The sequence below is a fragment of the Trachypithecus francoisi genome, unplaced genomic scaffold (genome assembly GCF_009764315.1).
Source record: "Trachypithecus francoisi isolate TF-2019V2 unplaced genomic scaffold, Tfra_2.0 Lachesis_group9, whole genome shotgun sequence".
In the NCBI taxonomy this organism is placed as follows: domain Eukaryota; kingdom Metazoa; phylum Chordata; class Mammalia; order Primates; family Cercopithecidae; genus Trachypithecus; species Trachypithecus francoisi.
In genome coordinates, this window is record NW_022681474.1 from 34,244,721 (window position 1) to 34,264,291 (window position 19,571).

The following is a 19,571-nucleotide window of genomic DNA, read 5'->3' on the forward strand; positions in this document are numbered from 1 at the left end:
AAAAATATGATTACCAAAATTAGATAATGACTGAAGAAAAAATAGAAGAAAAAAGATAAGAGATTTGGACTATTAATCCAGGAGATCCAATACCTGGTTTACAGGAATCTCAGTAAGAGACAAAGAAAGGGGGTATAGAGAGAAATAAAGAAATTGGCAGTGGGTTGAGTGGGGAGGGATAATCAGAGACATAATGGAAAAAAAATTCCATGTTATAAAAGTCTAAGTTTTCAGGTTGAACCAAGTTATTGACAAATGCTGAGCCGGATGAAGGCAACTTGGCAATGACTTCAAAATATTGAAGCAAAATGATTTTGACACTAAAAATGATAATACTCTACTAAATTATAACCTAAAGATCATTCAAGTAAGATAGTTCTGTTTCTGAAAGAAAGCAAAGTTAACCCCGTCTCTACTAAAAAATACAAAAAACTAGCCGGGCGATGTGGCAGACGCCTGTAGTCCCAGCTACGTGGGAGGCTGAGGCAGGAGAATGGCGTGAACCCAGGAGGCGGAGCTTGCAGTGAGCTGAGATCCAGCCACTGCACTCCAGCCTGGGCGGCAGAGCGAGACTCCGTCTCAAAAAAAAAAAAAAAAGAAAGCAAAGTTTAGGCCAGATGTGGTGGCTTATGCCTTTAATGCCAGCACTTTGGGAGGCTGAGGCGGGAGGATCTCTTGAGGCCAAGAGTTCACAGGCGAGAGGATCACTTGAGGCCAGGAGTTCAAGACCAGCCTGGGCAACATAGTGAGACCCCATTTCTACAGAAAAATTAGCTGGGTGTGGTGCACACCTATAGTCCTAGCTATTCAGGAGGCTGAGGTAGAGGATTGCTTGAGCCCAGGAGGTCAAAGCTGCCGTGAGCCGTGATTATACCACTGTACTCCAGCTTGGGTGACAGAGCAAGACTCTGTCTCAGAAAAAGAAAAAAAGAAAGAAAACAAAGTTTACTTCCCGTCCTGTTTCTGAAGAGTTATATCAGGTGGATACCAACAAAACAAGGGAGAAAACCAAGAAAGAGGAAGTCATAGGGCCAAGGACGAACCGAGAAGATAGGTCCCAGAAGGACCAGTCCCAGGAGGACCGCTGGCTAAAACAACACCCATTCCAAACTAGAGCTGGAGGTCAGAGGGCTTTGAGAATAACCCCTCTGCAAACGGTTCTCTGGGAAGAACAGGGTCTCTACAAAGAACAATATGATTGAGAAGCTGAGTGATTTTGAGGACGTGGTAAAGGAACATCTTTTGTCAACACGGAAAAATATGGTCCACGTTCCTATTTGTGGATTCTGTATTTGTGAATTTGCCTACATGCTAAAATGTATTCGGAACCCCCAAATCAATACTTGCGGCACTTTCATGGTCATTCTAGGACATGCACGTGCACAGAGCAGCAAAACATCTTAGTCGCCACAAGCATACCTTCCCAGCTGAGGTTGCACCACGTGACTGCCTTCTTGTTTCAGCTCACACTGCAACGAAGTGCCCTTTCCATGCCCTATTTAGTGCCATGTTTTTCGCATGTTTGTGCTTTTTGTTGGTGATTTTGCTGTTTAGAATGGCCCCCAGGTGTGGTGCTGAAATTATGTCTAGCATTCCTAAGTGCAAGAAGGCCATGATGTGCAAGCTTCCTTCAGGCACGTGTTACAGTGCTGTTGGCCGGGAGCTCAATGTTAATGAGTCAACAGTATCTATTAAACAAGGTGTCTTAGAACACAAATACACATAAAACAAGGTTAAGTATTGATTAGTTGATGAAATGTTGTGACCAGAGTTTTGTAGGAGCCTAACCCTGTATTTCCCCTAAGAGCAATTTTTCAGTTTTTGCTAATTCTGTGTTTCTGACTACTTTATAGAACATAACTACCCCCACATATTGAGAATCAACTATAGTTAATAACTTCAGGGTTAGAGAGGAAGCTATACAAGAAAGACGTGGTCCAAATGTGAAAAGCCCCAGAAAACATGGAATGCTTTTGAACATCAGGTTTTCAGAAAAAAAAAAAAAATCATCTTGACATGAGGACTCAAGGATTCCAATGCTGGACCACAAAGAGGAAACTGTGATGCTAGCATCACACTTGATTCTGCAGAGAATATTTACAAATGTGATAAGCACTATACTCAGTTCTGCGGGGAACAATATTTAGAAAGTCTTAACCATGTAAATGGAGTTCAACTTTCAAAATAAATCTAGAGTCATAATGTGAATGATTTTATTGTGATTATAGAATAAAATATATATGTTATGAAGTAGGACGATAGCAAATATAGAAGACAGAAGTAGAGCTTAGGGAGGTGATGTAGAGAGGAGAGGACCAGGGAAAGATTAAGGCGCTCATATCCTCGTCTCATATGATGATGACATGAGAGATAATCCCCAAAGTTGATGAAGTCAGAAACAGAGATTGGAGTATACAGTATTACTTCAAGTTTCCAAGGCAATCAGTGGAGGAAATAAAACTGAAAAAATAACTGTCAACAATTGAAAAGGAAGGAGGAAGGTGAGTTAAGGTCTCATCCTTCTTCGGCACAGATAGAGACTGTCTAAAAATGAAAATAGATCAAGAAGTGGAGGTATAAGCATGAGAGTTTTGGAGGTAGCCACCGGAACTGAAATTAACCCTTGTCGCCTGTACTTGTCTCTCTAAATGAGATCAATGAGTGAGAAACTGTTGCTCTTCATTTTATATACTTTGGTTCCTTTTTGCTTTTTTTTTTTTTTTTTTTTTACTCTGCAAATGTTCCTTAGGTTTAAAGATAAACTCAAAATATTTAAGTAATTTCTTTAACTTTCTTATTTTCCTTGCTTCAGGGTAACCTTGAGCAAGTCACAAGTATAGGTTTAAGCTTGTTGGTGGTGGGCCCTCACATAGAAATTCCCTCACTTTCTCAGAGTTCTTAGTGTCTCTAGCATGTTCTTGATACCACTAGGGCAGAGGAAATGCCTGCCTGTTCCATTTATGAAGTGTTTAGGCCCAGACAACTTAATAAGTATTCATGTTCTAACATTATACTAGCCATTTGGGAAAATAATACACATTAATTAAAAGGAAAAAGTATTTTTATTCTGTTCTTAAATAACCACAATGAATTACAAATACGATGCGTACAGCTGTTGGGCACTGCACAGATACCCAGACCTTGGAGTCAGATTGGACACTACCACCCTCATTTTCTGTTTTGTATTGACTTTCACCCAAAACTTACTTTTAATCACAGCAACAGCCAAAAACCCAGCTTTGAAAGAAAAAAAATGGGCATCTCCGAAAGGAACATAGTGCACCCTACTATTGAAACTGAACCGTCGGGACCTGGTAGTGGTGGGGTCCCACAGAGGCCAACTATGGCTGTATTCAAGGGAAAGCTGAAACCTTCCTGCAGTGCTTCTGCACAGTTTGGGAACCATGACTCTAACATCTATTTGAAACTTCATTTGGGTCTGTCAGGCAACTTCACTGGAAAATATTGGAGGACAAGGGTCATGTAAATTTAACAACATCTAATATAGTTTCTTGTTCAATAATAAATGCTCCATAAATACTGTCTTACATTGAATCTATGATGGTATCAATTGCAAGATGCATACTGACTTCTAGAGACAGTAAAATGTTAAAAAATAAAAGTGCATCATAAAATCAGTGAAATACGGTAGTTATTTGAATAGTCCGGTGTGAGTGTATTGCCCGTGTCTGAGTCAATGCTGCAATTTCATATTTACCCGGTGTTATATATAAAATCTAACCTGTCGGTGTTGTTATGGGCTTAAAAGCCAAACCTAAAAATAAATCCTGAAATAACAGAGTCTGAATATGCCCTCTTTCCTAGCACACACAAGACCAACGACGGGCTTCCAGTTGCTGTGCTCCTGGGGGTGGGGGGGAACGAGCCAGGAGCCCCACATTCTCCCTCTTCTTCTCTGAGTCTGGAGTTTTACCTTCCTGTTTCTCACCGTTAACATGCTTGAAATGCTCTGATCCTCTCTATGAGTAATTATAAGAATGTTTACCGTGGTCTTTCTGCTATGAAATGACAGGTACATTGCAGATCCAGGGTTTGTTTGGTTTCCTCTATATCCCACATGCGTCTGGGAAGATGGGGGTCATCTGAACAGAGCCGCGTGGCCTCCAGGGATTGCCCACACGGTGTCTGTGAGCACACCAAGAGCTGCGTCCAGCCATATTCGCTCTCCAAATGTGTAAACTTAGTATATCATAGTCCTTAAGTTTTGCCTAATCAGAGCGAAATTGTCTTATAGCGGAAAATTTGTTTCCTTCAGGCTAATACTTAAATGTAAACATTAAGTATTCTCCTGAAGGAAACAAATTTTCACCTTGCGGTGGTTCTTTTTAGACAGTAGGCCTACACCGAGACGACAATTCCCAGGATGTGGATAAAAACCCATTCAAGTTTTTGACTCCTGACTTCCCAAGACGGAATAGAGTTGGAGGAAAGGGTGGCCTGGGAAAGAAGGAAGTTCAGGGTTATAATTTATCATAACTCCAGGCATAATCCAGCACAGGCTTTTGGGGAGAGGTGGTCTTTAGAAAGCAGGGTCTTCTCTGGAGTGGCCCCAGAGGCTCAGCACTTCCTGCCGTCAGTGGGCTCTGATAGATGTAACATGTCAGCTCCATCAGCCCCTCCTTGCTTCCCCTAGGGATTCCTGGATGTGCTCTAATTCTTACTGTCTGTGTGCAGGGCCCTCACAGCCCTGAGTCCCCAGGAGGGCCTGGGAGATAGGTGCCTGGCTACTTAAATTCTGCACAAGACCTAAAAAGATGGGTTTGGCAGGCGTGGAGAACTCTCCAGTCCTGCTTAAAATACATGCATAAGTCAATCCGTCTCACACTTAGAATTCAGATGGAGCTGCATCCCCTACCCAGGGGGATTTCCTCTAAGGCCCTCACCTAGAGGGAAGTCTGGAAGCCATGGAGAGAAAACCTTGTTATAAAGTACCATGTTCGGGATGATTCTTACATTTAGGGACTTTTTTACAATGTGCAGGTGGTGTGTTTCTCTACTTGTTCCTACTTTGATTTTCCTTATGTGGCTATTTTATCTTCCTGAGTGTTGGGTTTTGTTTGTTTGTTTTTGAGACGGAGTTTCACTGTTGTTGCCCAGACAGGAGTGCAGTGGTGCATCTCGGCTCACTGCAACCTCCACCTCCCGGGTTCAAGTGATTCTTTTGCCTCAGCCTCCAGAGTAGCTGGGATTACAGGCACCCGCCACCACACCGGGCTAATATTTTGTATTTTTAGTGGAGTTGGGGTTTCATCATGTTGGCCAGGCTCAAACTCCTGACCTCAGGTGATCCACCCACCTTGGACTCCCAAAGTTTAGGGATTACAGGCGTGAGCCACCACGCCTGGCCTCTTCATGAGTGTTTTAGGCATCTGTGCCCTGAAGTCACTTGCTTTTTTTCTACTCCTCTTCCTAAGTTCCAATTTTTAGGGCAATTTGTGACTTCTCTTGACAGCTAATAGTGGGAAAGTCCCTAGATGGCTTTATCCTGCACACCTAGTCATTCTCTGGCTGCTTTGAGGAAAGTGTGTGTGTGCGCGTGTGCGTGTCTGTGTGTGTGCACGTGCGTGTGTGTGTGCACGTGCGTGTCTGTGTGCGTGCACGTGCGTGTGTGTGTGCACGTGCGTGTCTGTGTGTGTGCACGTGCGTGTGTGTGCACGTGCGTGTCTGTGTGTGCACGTGCGTGTGTGTGTGTGTGCACGTGCGTGTCTGTGTGTGTGCACGTGCGTGTGTGTGTGCACGTGCACGGGGGTGTCCCTGCCCTTGTGATGTTTGTACGTCATGCAGCATTCTCTGGTGGAAGCATGGTAGGGAGGGATTAAGACCAGCCAGCACACACCATATTCACAGAGCACATCCACCCTGTAATGGGCTTTTCAGGTGGTTTTCTTGACAACCAGACTTACTAATCATCCTCCAATCCCACTTACCATTAACTGAGAAAAGCACATAATTGGCTTAGGAGAGTCACTAATGCACCTTCATGAGCCTATGTAGGCTCTTAAGTCTTTAGAACCGACTGCTTACAGAGCCTAAGCTTCTCTACCAAAATCGTTGAAAACTGCCTTTCAGAAAAATCAGGATGTTTAAGAGCAGAACAACTATAAGGATGTTAGCCACCTCCCCTATTTTACAGATGAGGCCGCTGAGGTCCAAACAAATAACATATGAAGCTCAAATAACTACAGTCATGCATCACTTAACGAAAGGGGTACATTCTGAGAAATGCATCGTTAGGTGATTTTGTCATTGTGCAAACAGCATAGAGTGGACTTCACAAACCTAGATGGTACAGCCTCCTGCACACCTGGGCTATAATCATATGATCTGTTGCTTCTGGCCTACAAACCTGCTCAACATGTTACCATACTGAATACTGCAGGCAATGGTAACACAATGGTAAGTTTTTGTGTCTCTAAACTTAGAAAAGGGACAGTAAAATACAGTATAAGACGTAAACAGTAGTACACATGTATAGGGCACTTGCCATGAATAGAGCCTGCAGGACTAGAAGTACTCTGGCTGAGTCAGTGAGTGAGTGAGTGGTGAGTGAATGTGAAGGCCTGGGACATTATTGTCCACTAGTGTAGACTTTATACCGTACATGTAAGCTATACTACATTTAAAAGACAATATTTTCCTTAATAATAAATTAGCCTTATCCAATAATAAATTAACCTTAGCTTACTGTAATATTTTTACTTTATAAACTTTTTAACCTTTTTAAACTTTTTGACTCTTGTAATAACACAGCTTAAAACACAAATACATTGTACAGCTACACATATTTTCCTTCTTTATAGGCTTACTTTATAGGCATTTTTCTATTAAAATTTTTTTTAACTTTTTAAACTTTTGTTAAAAAAAAATAATAAGACACATACACATTAGCCTAGGCCTACATAGAGTCAGGGTCATCAATAACACTGTCTTCCACCTTCACGTCTTGTCCACTGGAAAGTCTTTAGGGACAATAACACGCATGAAGCTGTCATCTCCTATAATAATAATGCCTCCTTCTGGAATACCTCCTGAAGGATCTGTTTGAGGCTGGTTTACAGTTAACTTTGTTTTTAATAAGTAGAAGGAGTACAGCAACATAGTCATTTGTTGTCAAATATTATATACTATACGTAATTATATGTGCTAGACTTTTATATGACTGGCAGCACAGTAGGTTTGTTTACATCAATGTCACCACAAACACATGAGTAAGGCATTGTGCTATGCCGTTAGGATGTCACTAGGTTGGCCAGGTGCTGTGGCTCACACTTGTAATCCCACCACTTTGGGAGGCTGAGGAGGATGGATCACTTGAGGTCAGGAGTTCGAGACCAGCCTGGCCAACATGGTGAAACCTCATCTCTACTAAAAATACAAAAATTAGCCAGGCGTGGTGGTGCACGCCGATAGTCCCAGCTACTTGGGAGGCTGAGGCAGGAGAATTGCTTGAACCCGAGAGACAGAAGTTGCAATGAGCCGAGATCATACCACTGCACTCCAGCCTGGTGACAGAGCAAGACACCTTCTCAAACAACAACAAAAAAGATGTCACTAGGTCATAGGAATTTTTCAGTTCCATTATGATCTTATGGGACCACCGTCATATGTGCGGTCATTGTGGGGTGCTTGACTGTAGTTATGTAGAAGTGGCACTATGCCCAGGACTTCCTGTTCCCCAGTCCTGGGCTCTTTCCACTATAGCAAGAGGACCTCCATTTAGAGCACCACAACCCAGCTAGCAATGCTGTCTGTTTCCCCTCTTTCCTGCCACAGTGCTCACAGCAGGCCCTCCATACGTTTACCTAACACATAGTCGCTTGCTTCCTCAAAGAGAAAACCCCTACAAGTGGATTTATGAGAGTGAGCAGCCACAGACAGCAGCAGCACAGCAAATGTGGGAGATCTTGTTTCTTCCAGATGAAGAAACAACAACGTGATAAAACAACATGACAACATTGTCTGATCCCTGGGCCTTGTGGTCAAAGAGATAATAGTCTAAGGCACTTCTCTCATCTTTACTTGTACCTAACTGATGAATAGCTACATCCTTTGGTGGCAAAACGACATATAAAATATAAAATAGGGTAGTAGTAAATACATATGAGCATTTTAAATAATGTATATGAAGTATATACTAAAATGCCCCAAACGAATCATTCACCTCAGAGACAGGTGAGTGTTGAGAAAGGGGTTTGTTGCTAATTTCAGAGCTTTAGTATAGTCTCCTTGGTCATAATGGAGTTATCAGATGCTTTAGAAAATTGAAATCTGTTCACTCCTTCACCTAGATTAAGTAAATCCCGGTTTTGTATCTATTTCATATTAGCCAAGCATTCATTTAGTACCTTCTTCTGTCATATGTTTAGCAACTTCCTTGGACCCTCCTTTCCTTTGCCATCTTGCCTGTTGGTATGATGACCTAACCAGGATCAATGGATAGAACCAACTTCAGTTTGTTCCTGACTTTCTCATTTTTCATCTCCAGAGGAAACAGCCCCTGAGAACGCCATTGACCTTGGGGAAGAGAGCTTTGATATATTAACACATTTCCTAGAAAATGTCATTTTCCTTTTCTTTGCTCCTGACCATTTGTCCCTTGTAATTTGCTTTTACTTACTGAAGATTATATTCCATTTGTCGGTTACAATACTCTGTCAACCAGCAGATCGAGCCCACCTAAGATCTACTACAATTTTCTAGATTGCAGGTGGGCTTACAAATACTCTGTCCAGGAATATGTAATCATTTTATCTTCACACAAAGATAGCTTCCTTAAGCAACAGTGAATATTTGTCTCTTAATTCCTTGTGCTGAATTCACCTCTTTGTGCTGACTGTGAAGTTTCTCCCCAAAATCAACCTGGATTCCCCATTCCAAGGGACAGAAACTCAGGCTGCATTATGGCTTTTCATTTGCTATGTTTGCATACCACACATATTCAGTAAAACTGCCTCTTCTGGCCTGTTTCCTTTTTTTTTTTTTTTTTTTTGAGACGGAGTCTCGCTCTGTCGCCCAGGCTGGAGTGCAGTGGCCGGATCTCAGCTCACTGCAAGCTCCGCCTCCCGGGTTTACGCCATTCTCCCGCCTCAGGCTCCCGAGTAGCTGGGACAACAGGCGCCGCCACCTCGCCCGGCTAGTTTTTTGTATTTTTTAGTAGAGACGGGGTTTCACCGTGTTAGCCAGGATGGTCTCGATCTCCTGACCTCGTGATCCACCTGTCTCGGCCTCCCAAAGTGCTGGGATTACAGGCTTGAGCCACCGCTCCTGGCCGCCTGTTTCCATTTCTAAGAGTGCTACATTACTGCATGATTTAGAAAAGTATCTGAGAAATACGCATCAGCTCTCAGTTATGTCTGTCAAACCTGGCTGATACGGTTTGGCTGTGTCCCCACCCAAATCTCATCTTGAATTGTAGCTCCCATAATTCCCATGTGTTGTGGGAGGGACCCGGTGGGACATGATTGAATCATGGGGTGGTTTCCCCCGTATGTTCTCGTGGTAGTGAATAAGTCTCACGAGATCTGATGGTTTTATAAGGGGTTTCCCCTCTCACCTGGCTCTCATTCTGTCTCGTCTGCTGCCATATAAGACATGCCTTTCACCTTCCACTATGAATGTGAGGCTTCCCCAGCCACGTGGAAGTGTGAGTCCATTAAACCTCTTTTTATTGATAAATTACCCAGTCTTGGGTATGTCTTTATTAGCAGTGTGAGAACAGACTAACACACTAACCATTATAATGGGCAAAGTCATATAAGCCAAGAGGTATTGTATTAGTTTTCTTGTTGCTGGAACAAATTACCCCAAACTTAGTGATTTAAAACAATACAAATTTATTCTCTTATAGTTCAGGGGTCAGAAGTCCAAAATTAGTCTTACTGGGCTAAAGCCACGGTATCAGCAGGACTAATTACTTCTGGTGGCTTTGAGGGGAAAATCCTTTTCCTTCTGTTCTCACGTCTCTTACTGCCCACTCTGACCCCCTGCCTCTGTCTTCTAAGGACGCTGGCAATTACATTAGCCCCACCCAGATAATCCAAGATAACCTCCCCATCTCAAGACCCTTAGCTTAATCCCATCTGCAAAGTCTCTGTCATATAAGATAACAGTCACAGGTTCTGGGGATGAGGAACTGGACATCTTTGGGGGTCATTGTTCAGCTGACCACAGGATCGAGACCAGTTTTCTGTGGCCTTTCCTCTTGAGGTTGGGCTGCCTTGGTGGGGGAGGGATGTTTGTGGGTGAGCTTGCCCATGCCCTTCAGAGACCCCATGCCTGACTCCGTGCCTCCTGCACCTGCAGTGGCAGCCAGGTTTCAGCTGCCTCCCTGGGGCAGTCAGAGATGTCACAGTGGTACCCAAGGGCCATGCCACTGTGCCCAAGATGTTTGCCAGCTACCCTTCCTCAACTCTGTCTTCTTTCCCTTTTTGCTTTTCAGCATTGTGTTAGTGCCGGGAGGCCACTGTGTCAGCAAGCTGAGAGGGAAACTGAGGCAAGATGTCAGGCCGGAGCGGGAAGAAGAAAATGTCCAAGCTGTCCCGTTCAGCCAGGGCAGGTGTCATCTTTCCAGTGGGGAGGCTGATGCGTTATCTGAAGAAAGGGACGTTCAAGTACCGAATCAGCGTGGGCGCCCCTGTCTACATGGCGGCAGTCATTGAGTACCTGGCAGGTAATGAGGACACGCAAAGGAGACTGCCTGCTCCCACGTCCCCACCCTCCCTTGGGTCCCCCTCTCAGGCTGGGGAGGGATGCTCCAAATTGCCTTGTGCCTGGCTCAAGGCTACTGCGGGTGGTGACAGGGTTGCAACTGGCCTGCTTGGCTAAAATCAACTTCTGCAGACTTTAGGGGAGAGAAAAGCGCATAGGAAGGACAGGTGATCAGCATGGAAGGCAGAGAGCCCACAATCAAGTAAGTGGCCCTCCTAGACCAGTCCTGCAAAAGATGTGCCTTACTTTAAACGAATGCAATATATAAATATCTAAGCTCCTGAAGAAAATAAACTGCAGGGAGAATGGGGGAGTTGATATTCATTTTGTAAAAGGGAGTCGTTTTACATCAAATTGCTCATTAAACATCAGTTTTCCTGGTATATTTAAACTAGGACTCAGTGTCCATAAATAACACTTATCTGATCATCAAAAGCATCTTTCGGGTGCTGCCATGAAGCCGATGTAATGTTCTAATTTTGCTCTCCTTCACTGAGGTGATTCTCATCTAATAGGGGTGCACAGAAAATAGTTTCCCAGATTTGTTGTTAAAGTTAATTTTTTTACTGAAAGATGAGATTTTGCTGTAAGTGTTCTTTATCTTAGTAACTTTCTCTTTAGCTTTTTTGTTGTTGTTCTCTTATGTCATAGTTAAACAGAAACCAAACTTTATAATATCGGGGTGCTTTTCAGAAATATTTACAAATAAAATATATAAAAATATATATACAATAAGTGTGATTTAGTCCCTTGTTGGGTAATAGCCATGAGCAACAATGTCTCTGACTTTGCCCAAGGTTAACAAATTCCCTAGACACCAAGGTTAAGTTCCTTGGGAATTCTGCCAGGTTAAAAAGCAAACCTCCCCAAACAGTCTAACACTGGGGAGGCAAGCCTCACTGCATGAAATCCTCTGGGCTGTGGCAGGGCTGGTCCTCTCTTCTGTCCCCAGGTTCCTCTTTTCTGCTGGTGTTTTCTTTCTAGATGCTCAGTCCTGCCCTGCCCTCTTAGTCCCCATTGCTCACCAACCAACATTGATTGGTGAAAGGTTTTCCTTGGTCCATGCATGGAAATGTCCTCCCCACAGAGCTTCCATCAGGCAAACCTTTGCATCATGAGCCTTCCTCTTATGAAATGAAAGCCTTGCTCCTGAGCTAAAAGTCCTTCCCTCCTTTAGGAGGTTGGGGAAAGCTGGAGGACTCTGAAAAGCAGTGCTTTTCAAAGTGGGGTCACCCAGGGATCTTGTTGACAAGGGCAGGGTGGGCCCTGAGACGCCATTCCTCAAGCTCCCAGGTGATACTGATGCTGCTGGTCCAGGGACCACACATTGAATAGCAAGACTGTAGCCAGTCTTTTAGCCTCAAGCCAAAAGATGTAGGGAATGCTTGTTTAAAATGCAAGTTCCCGCCAGGCGTGGTAGCTCAAGCCTATAATCCCAGCACTTTGGGAAGCTGAGGCAGGTGGATCACCTGAGGTCAGGAGTTTGAGACCAGCCTGGCCAATGTGGTGATACCCCATCTCTACTAAAAATACAAAAATTAGCCAAGCATGGTGGCAGCTACTGGGGTTACAGGCCTGTAATCCCAGCTACTTGGGAGGCTGAGGCAGGAGAATCACTTGAACCCAGGAGTTAGAGGTTGCAGTGGGCTGGGATCACACCATTGCACTCCAGCCTGGGCGACAGAGTGAGACTCCGTCTCAAAAAATAAAATAAAATAAAATAAAATAAAATAAAATAAAATAAAATGCAAGTTCCTGGATACACTCTCAAAGGGTCTGATTCACTGGATCTGGAGTGAGGCCAAGGAATCTGATCGGAAAACCTCCGAGCTGAGGGAGGGAGAGAACAGACTTTGAGAAGGGTTTATGAAGCTTTAAAACAACCTCTTAGGTGTGTGTCACCCACTGAGACTGGAAGACACTGAGTAACTCAAAGATCCCACAGCTTTCAGATGGGGAACTAGGACTCCCCCAGGGCCCTCGACCTCGAGCCACGCAGTTTTGCTGTGCTACACTGCCCCAATGTTTGTGTGATGAAAATAGGCAAAAGTCTAATCCAGTGCATATACAAAATTTGGCCTTTGGAATCCCTGGCATCTCTGTTAGTCTTTGGTTCAGATGTGTGAGATAAACGAAGCTTACCTCTCCCTGTTCGTTCATCCATTCAAAGAGCATTTGTTGAGCCTCTCCACGTCAGTGCGTACAGTGAGTCCTTAGGCAGAGTTCCTACAATAGAACTGGGCCATTTATACAGCAAGTTGAATGTGGAGAGGATGAGCACCGGCAAGGGTGCCATTGCCAAAGTCCTTCTGCCCCAGCCAGTCCCAGTGTCCAGACCATCCTGGGCCACGTAGAGGAGGAGAAGGTGACATTGATCTCCTGAGGCCCAGGCCTGTCCTCCGTGTCCTTTCCCTCCCTTCTTTGTGCCTTTTCTCTCCTCCAAAGGCAGGCAGGCACGGAGAGAGTGCAGGCTCAGAGGTCGGTTCCAGTCGGGATGACTCATCGACCAGCTCTGTTACCCTAACCTCTCTGAGCTCCAGGTGTTTCCAGAACTAGCTCACTGAACCTCATTCAATGAGCTGGTATGTGTAAAACACCTGGCGTATAGGATGCACTCAATAAATGGTAATTCTTCTCCTCCCCCCTCTATTAAGAGCTGATAAAATCATTCAGGACAAAGTATAAATGACTAATTCCATTAAGGTGGTATATTTTCAGGCTGAATTTACATTTTAATGAGACAAGGCGTTGTAATCCAAAGGAATGAATCATATTAGTGGAATTGCAAGCTACTGTTGAGTAAGTGACATGGGGAATTTTTGTCTGTTTTTTGGTTTGTTTGTTTTTTAAAGAGGTATCCATTGATTCTGTTTAGGGAAGGGGGTCAAAATGTGGAAGCCTCCTGTCACCCTTGAAATGACTTCCACATTCATGAAACAAATCTAGACTGAGTGCCTCGTTTGAATCAGGTCTTGAAGATACAGCAGAAAACCAGCTAAGTTGGTCCTGCCCATTGCTGGACTTAGAGCCTAGTGAGGTGGACAAGAAGGAAACGCCTCACAATAAGATCAGGTGCTGTCAGGCAGGGAATGAGAGGAACTTTGGGAAGTGCGGGTTGGGGGAAGGGCTGCCTAATCTAATGTAAGTGTTGTTAAGACCAAAACCAGGTTGTCAACCCTGCATTTCTCGTATCGATTGATTTCAAATCCTGATGCCTGGGTCCCACCCCCAAGAGATGCTGGAGTATTTTCTGTGCATCAGGATTCTTAAAAGTTCCCCCAAATGATTCTGGTGAGCAGCCAGGTGGGGAAGGGAGTCAGCCAGATTCAGATGGGGGGAGTGAACTAGGGAAAGATAGTAAGGGGGAGGTTGAGAATAATGGAGAAGACTCCAAGTTTAAAAGAGTGTGTGGCCCTTTTTTTTTTTTTTTTTTTTGAGACTGAGTCTCACTCTGTCGCCCAGGCTGGAGTGCAGTGGCGTGATCTCGGCTCACGGCAAGCTCCGCCTCCCGGGTTTACGCCATTCTCCTACCTCAGGCTCCCGAGTAGCTGGGACTCCAGGCACCCGCCATCTCGCCCGGCTAGTTTTTTGTATTTTTTAGTAGAGACGGGGTTTCACCGTGTAGACCAGGATGGTCTCGATCTCCTGACCTCGTGATCCACCCGTCTCGGCCTCCCAAAGTGCTGGGATTACAGGCTTGAGCCACCGCGCCCGGCCATGTGTGTGGCCCTTTCTAATGTGCCTACAGCAGAGCTTGGGAATGGGAGGAGTGAGAGATGAAATGGGGGCAGGGCAGCAGGCGATAGGCTGTGATGGCCCTTGAAGGCCACGTTGAGGGTTCACACGCGCGCACACACACACACACACACACACACACACACGGCAGAGGAGGCATCGAAGGGAGGTGGCAGCATCTGTGGGGCATCACTCTGGCTTTAGGAGAACAGTTGTCAAGGAGCAAGATCAGATTCCAGGAGACCAGTGGAGTCGTTTTAGTGTCACTTGGTAAAGAACTGACAGTGGCCAGGACCAAGGGTGCACAGTGGGGATGGTGAGAAGAAATGGAAAATCTGGGAGCTCTCTGGAGGATGGAGTCAGCTCCGCTCCATAATGGATTGGATCCACAGGGAGGGGCATCAAGGATGACATGAATCTTGCAGGCGTGGACTAGCTACTTTCTCTCAGGCCACACTCCCATGGGGTGAGAAATAGAATAAGGTGTGGACTTGGAGACAAGAGAAGCAGGGAATGGGTAAAAGAAGTCTGGCCAGCCGGGCGTGGTGGCTCACACCTGTAATCCCAGCACTTTGGGAGACCAAGGTGGGCAGATCACCTGAGGTCTGGAGTTCGAGACCAGCCTGATCAACATAGGGAACCCTCATCTCTACTAAAAATACAAAATTAGCCAGGCATGGTGGCACATGCCTGTAATCCCAGCTACTCATGAGACTGAGGCAGGAGAATCACTTGAACCCAGGAGGCGGAGGTTGTGGTGAGCCAAGATCGTGCCATTACACTCCAGCCTGGGCAACAAGAACAAAACTGCATCTCAAAAACAAAACAAAACAAAAAAAAGTCTGGCCAAGAGGAAGGAGAAGAGAGAGCAAAGCAGCTAGTGGATGGAGAATGGTGCCTGTAGCTGAAGTAGGGAGCAATGGATGAGAACCAGGCTGCAGCAGGAGGGGCTCAGTTTGAGACCTGTTGAGCTTTGGTATCTATAAGATGTCCAAGAGGGCTGGGCAGAGTGGCTTATGCCTGTAATCCCAACACTTTGGGAGGCCAAAGTGGGAGGATCACTTGAGTCCAGGAGTTCCAGACCAGCTTGGGCAAGATGGTGGGCGAGATTTCTCTACAAGAAATTTAAAAATTAACCAGGTGTGTGCTGGGCGCGGTGGCTCACACCTGTAATCCCAGCACTTTGGGAGGTCAAGGCGAGTGGATTACCTGACGTCAGAAGTTCAAGACTAGCCTGACCAACATGATGAAACCCCATCTCTACTAAAAATACAAAAATAAGCCGGGCATGGTGGTGCATGCCTATAATCCCAGCTACTTGGGAAGCTGAGGCAGAAGAATCACTTTAACCCGGAAGGTGGAGGTTGCAGGGTGTGGTGGTATGTTCTGAATAGTCCCAGTTGCTAGGGAAGCTGAGGTGGGAGGATTCTTTGAGCCCAGGAATTCGAGGCAGCAGTGAGCTATGATTGCACCACTGCACTCCTCAGCCTGGGTGACCACGCAAGGCGTTGTCTCTCAAAAAATAAAAATAAAAAAGATTTCCAGAAGAGCAGAGTGGATAGAAATGCTGGATCCAGCCAGGCCTGAACCTAGATTCATAGCCACGTATCAGCTATGAACCCTCAAGCTCATTGCTTTACCACTCATGATGTTATTGTGAGGATTACATAAAATAATGCATGAGAAGTGGTTAGCACCGCTCGGCACACGTGAGCGAGTCCATCCGTGTGGCTATTACTGTTACTGAGTGAAGACCCCCAGGTGTGTCGGCAGCTCAGGAGGGAGCTGTGGGCAGGAGGTTCACATCGGCGTGTTAAGGCAGTGGAAGTGAGCGAGGTCACCCAGAGAGAGCACAGGACCCAGCATGAGCGACGCCAGTGTGCCCGGTGGGCCAGGGAGAGGGGGAAGGATGGCAAAGGAGGCTGAGGAAAGTCAGAGGGTAAGGAGGAAAGATGTGAGCATGTGATGCATCAGAGGCCAAGGGAAGGGAGGGAGGGCCAGGAGCCCCTAAGGGTCACGCTGATAAAAACCAGACAAGGACAACAGATCTAGCCACCTCAGGGTCATGATGACCTTGGCAAGGACAGCGTGGGAGGTCAGAACCAAACCACAGTGAGTTGAGAAGCGGGAGGTGTGGACTGGGAGACAAAGGGGGTGGGGAGCTCTTCACAGTCAAAGTAGTTATTAGAGCTGCCACCAGATCTTATGAATGAATGAAATGTAAAATGGCACAGCCTATAGTAAAAATAATTTAATTGTACATTTTTAAATAGCTAAAAGAGTATAACTGGGCTGGGTGCGGTGGCTCAAGCCTGTAACCCCAGCACTTTGGGAGGCCGAGACGGGCAGATCAGGAGGTCAGGAGATCGAGACCATCCTGGCTAACACGGTGAAACCCCGTTTCTACTAAAAAATACAAAAAAATTAGCTGGGCGTGGTGGCGGGCGCCTGTAGTCCCAGCTACGCGGGAGGCTGAGGCAGGAGAATGGTGCAAACCCGGGAGAAGGAGCTTGCAGTGAGCCCAGATCCGGCCACTGCACTCCAGCCTGGGCGACAGAGCAAGACTCCGTCTCAAAAAAAAGAAAAAAGAGTGTAATTGGATGGTTTGTAACACCAAGGATAAATGCTTGAGAAGGAAACACCATTTTCCATGATGTAATTATTACACATTTAATGCCTGTATCAAAATATCTTTGTACCCCATACATATATACACCTACTATGTACTCACAAAGATTAGAAATAAAAATTTGGGGGCCGGGCGCGGTGGCTCAAGCCTGTAATCCCAGCACTTTGGGAGGCCGAGACGGGCGGATCACGAGGTCAAGAGATGGAGACCATCCTGGCTAACACGGTGAAACCCCGTCTCTACTAAAAAATACAAAAAACTAGCCGGGCGAGGTGGCAGGCGCCTGTAGTCCCAGCTACTCGGGAGGCTGAGGCAGGAGAATGGCCGGAACCCGGGAGGCAGAGCTTGCAGTGAGCTGAGATTGCACCACTGCACGCCAGCCTGGGCGACAGAGCGAGACTCCGTCTCAGAAAAAAAAAAAAAAAATTTGGGCCAGGTGGCGGGCGCCTGTGGTCCCAGCTACTCGGGAGGCTGAGGCAGGAGAGTGGCATGGACCCGGGAGGCAGAGGTTGTGGTCAGCCAAGATTACGCCATTGCACTCCAGCCTGGGCAACAGAGCAAGACTCCATCTCAAAAAAAAATTAAAAAAATTAAAAAATCAAAAAAATCAAAATAAAAGTTTATTTTTAAAAAAGGGTGCAGCCACTGTGGATAACAGTTTGATGGTTCCTAAAAAAGTTAAACATAGAATTACCAATACAACCAAACAATGCCACTCCTAGCTGTATACCCAAGAGAACTGAAAGCAGGGACTTGGCCGGGCGCAGTGGCTCACGCCTGTAATCCCAGCACTTTGGGAGGCTGAGGTGGGCGGATCACCTGAGGTCGGGAGTTTGAGATCAGCCTGACCAACATGGAGAAACCCCGTCTCTACTGAAAATACAAAATTAGCCGGGCGTGGTGGCGCACGCCTGTAATCCAGCTGCTGGGGAGGCTGAGGCAGGAGAATCGCTTGAATCCGGGAGGCGGAGGTTGCAGTGAGCCAAGATTGTGCCACTGCACTCCAGCCTGGGCAACAAGAGTGAAACTCCTTCTCAAAAAAAAAGAAAGAAAAGAAAGAAAGCAGGACACAAACAAATATTTGTGCAACCATGTTCTTAACAGCATTTTTCACAACAGCCGAAAGGTGGAAGCAACCAAGTGTCGATCAACAGATGAATGGATAAGCAGAATGTGGTATATTCATATAATGGGCTGTTATTCAGTCACAATATTTCAAAAAGGAATAAAATTCTGATACATGGTACAACCTGGATGAACCTTGAAAACATTATGCATATGAAGGATGGCAGACACAATAGGGCAACATTGTATGGTTCCATTTATATGAGATACCCAGAGGAGGTGATACCTAGAAGAGGTGAATTCATGAGACAGAAAGTAGAATAGAGGTTACCAGGGGCTGGGGAGAGGGAGGGAGAAATGATGAGTTATTGTTTAATGGGTGCAGAGTTTCCATTTGGGATGATGAAAACATTCTGGAAATGGATAGTTATGACTGTGCAACATTATGAATATGCTTAATGCCATTGGATTGTATCCTTTAAAATGGTTACATGGTAGATGTATGTTATGTATGTTTTCCTTTTTTTTTTTTTTTTTTTTAATCAAACACCTTGTTCTGAGAAGAGTTATTTGGGCCTCACCAGACTACCAAACGGATTCCCAGCATCAACAAGGTGTAGCCCCCCCTGCAGGAGGGGGAGAGCTGGAAACACAGAGACAAGGAGCCCAGTGGGGAAGCTGGGCCCCCGGGGTCTCCAGAGCTGGCTGGAGGCCTTGGTCCCAGGTGGGGAGGCACCTCCTCCAGCTCCCAGAAGGAGAAGGGCTGCTGGGAACTGATGCAGACACTGCAGTGTACCCCTAGAGACAGTGCTCCCTAGACACCTTCTTCCCATACCCAGGCACAGCCTCTCTAAGTGACCCTCATTACACAGCTCTTAAGTGGCGGTATTCCACTCTTTTCTCCCTGCCAGATCTCTGTGGCAAGCAGTGCTCTTCACCCCCATATCAACTGGATTCTCCTGCTGATGTCCTGGGGGCCAACAAGCCACCATCAGTTGGCTTCCCCTGGCCAGTCTACCACTCCTGTCAGATTTATGTCTGTGGTTTCTGAAGGCCCTCTGTCCCACACACTGCCTCTGGAAGGCAACCTGGGGCCACAGGCATGGCCAGGAAGAGAAGGCTGGAGACAACACGGTCAAAAAAGGAGGGCACAAATTCTCAGCAACACTGGGCGAGAGACAGCAGCATGCCTCGCCTGATACTATGGACTGACTGACTGGCTAGCCCCAGGTTCACATGTGATCATGATGCTAGAGCCACAGTGTCTCTAGCCCCCACCTGCTGAAGGAGGGTGCACAGTCCCGCAAAGAATGCATGCTCAACTGCCCATCTAGACCTGAACATGCTTGCCTCCCAGAATGGTTATCACATTCCTACTTCAGTTTCCTGATCTGTGGAATTGTGATAATGTTGG

At 45.8% G+C, this 19,571-nt stretch overlaps 1 protein-coding gene across 1 annotated transcript in view; it reads left to right on the forward strand.

The window, feature by feature from the left end:
* LOC117082573 (core histone macro-H2A.2) overlaps positions 1-19,571 on the forward strand; it is a 61,727-nt gene that overhangs the window by 13,406 nt on the left and 28,750 nt on the right. The window contains exon 2 of the mRNA XM_033209331.1: positions 10,460-10,690. Within this exon, the coding sequence (XP_033065222.1) occupies positions 10,519-10,690 (172 nt within the window). The 5' untranslated portion in view covers positions 10,460-10,518. The remainder of the gene's footprint in view (positions 1-10,459; positions 10,691-19,571) is intronic.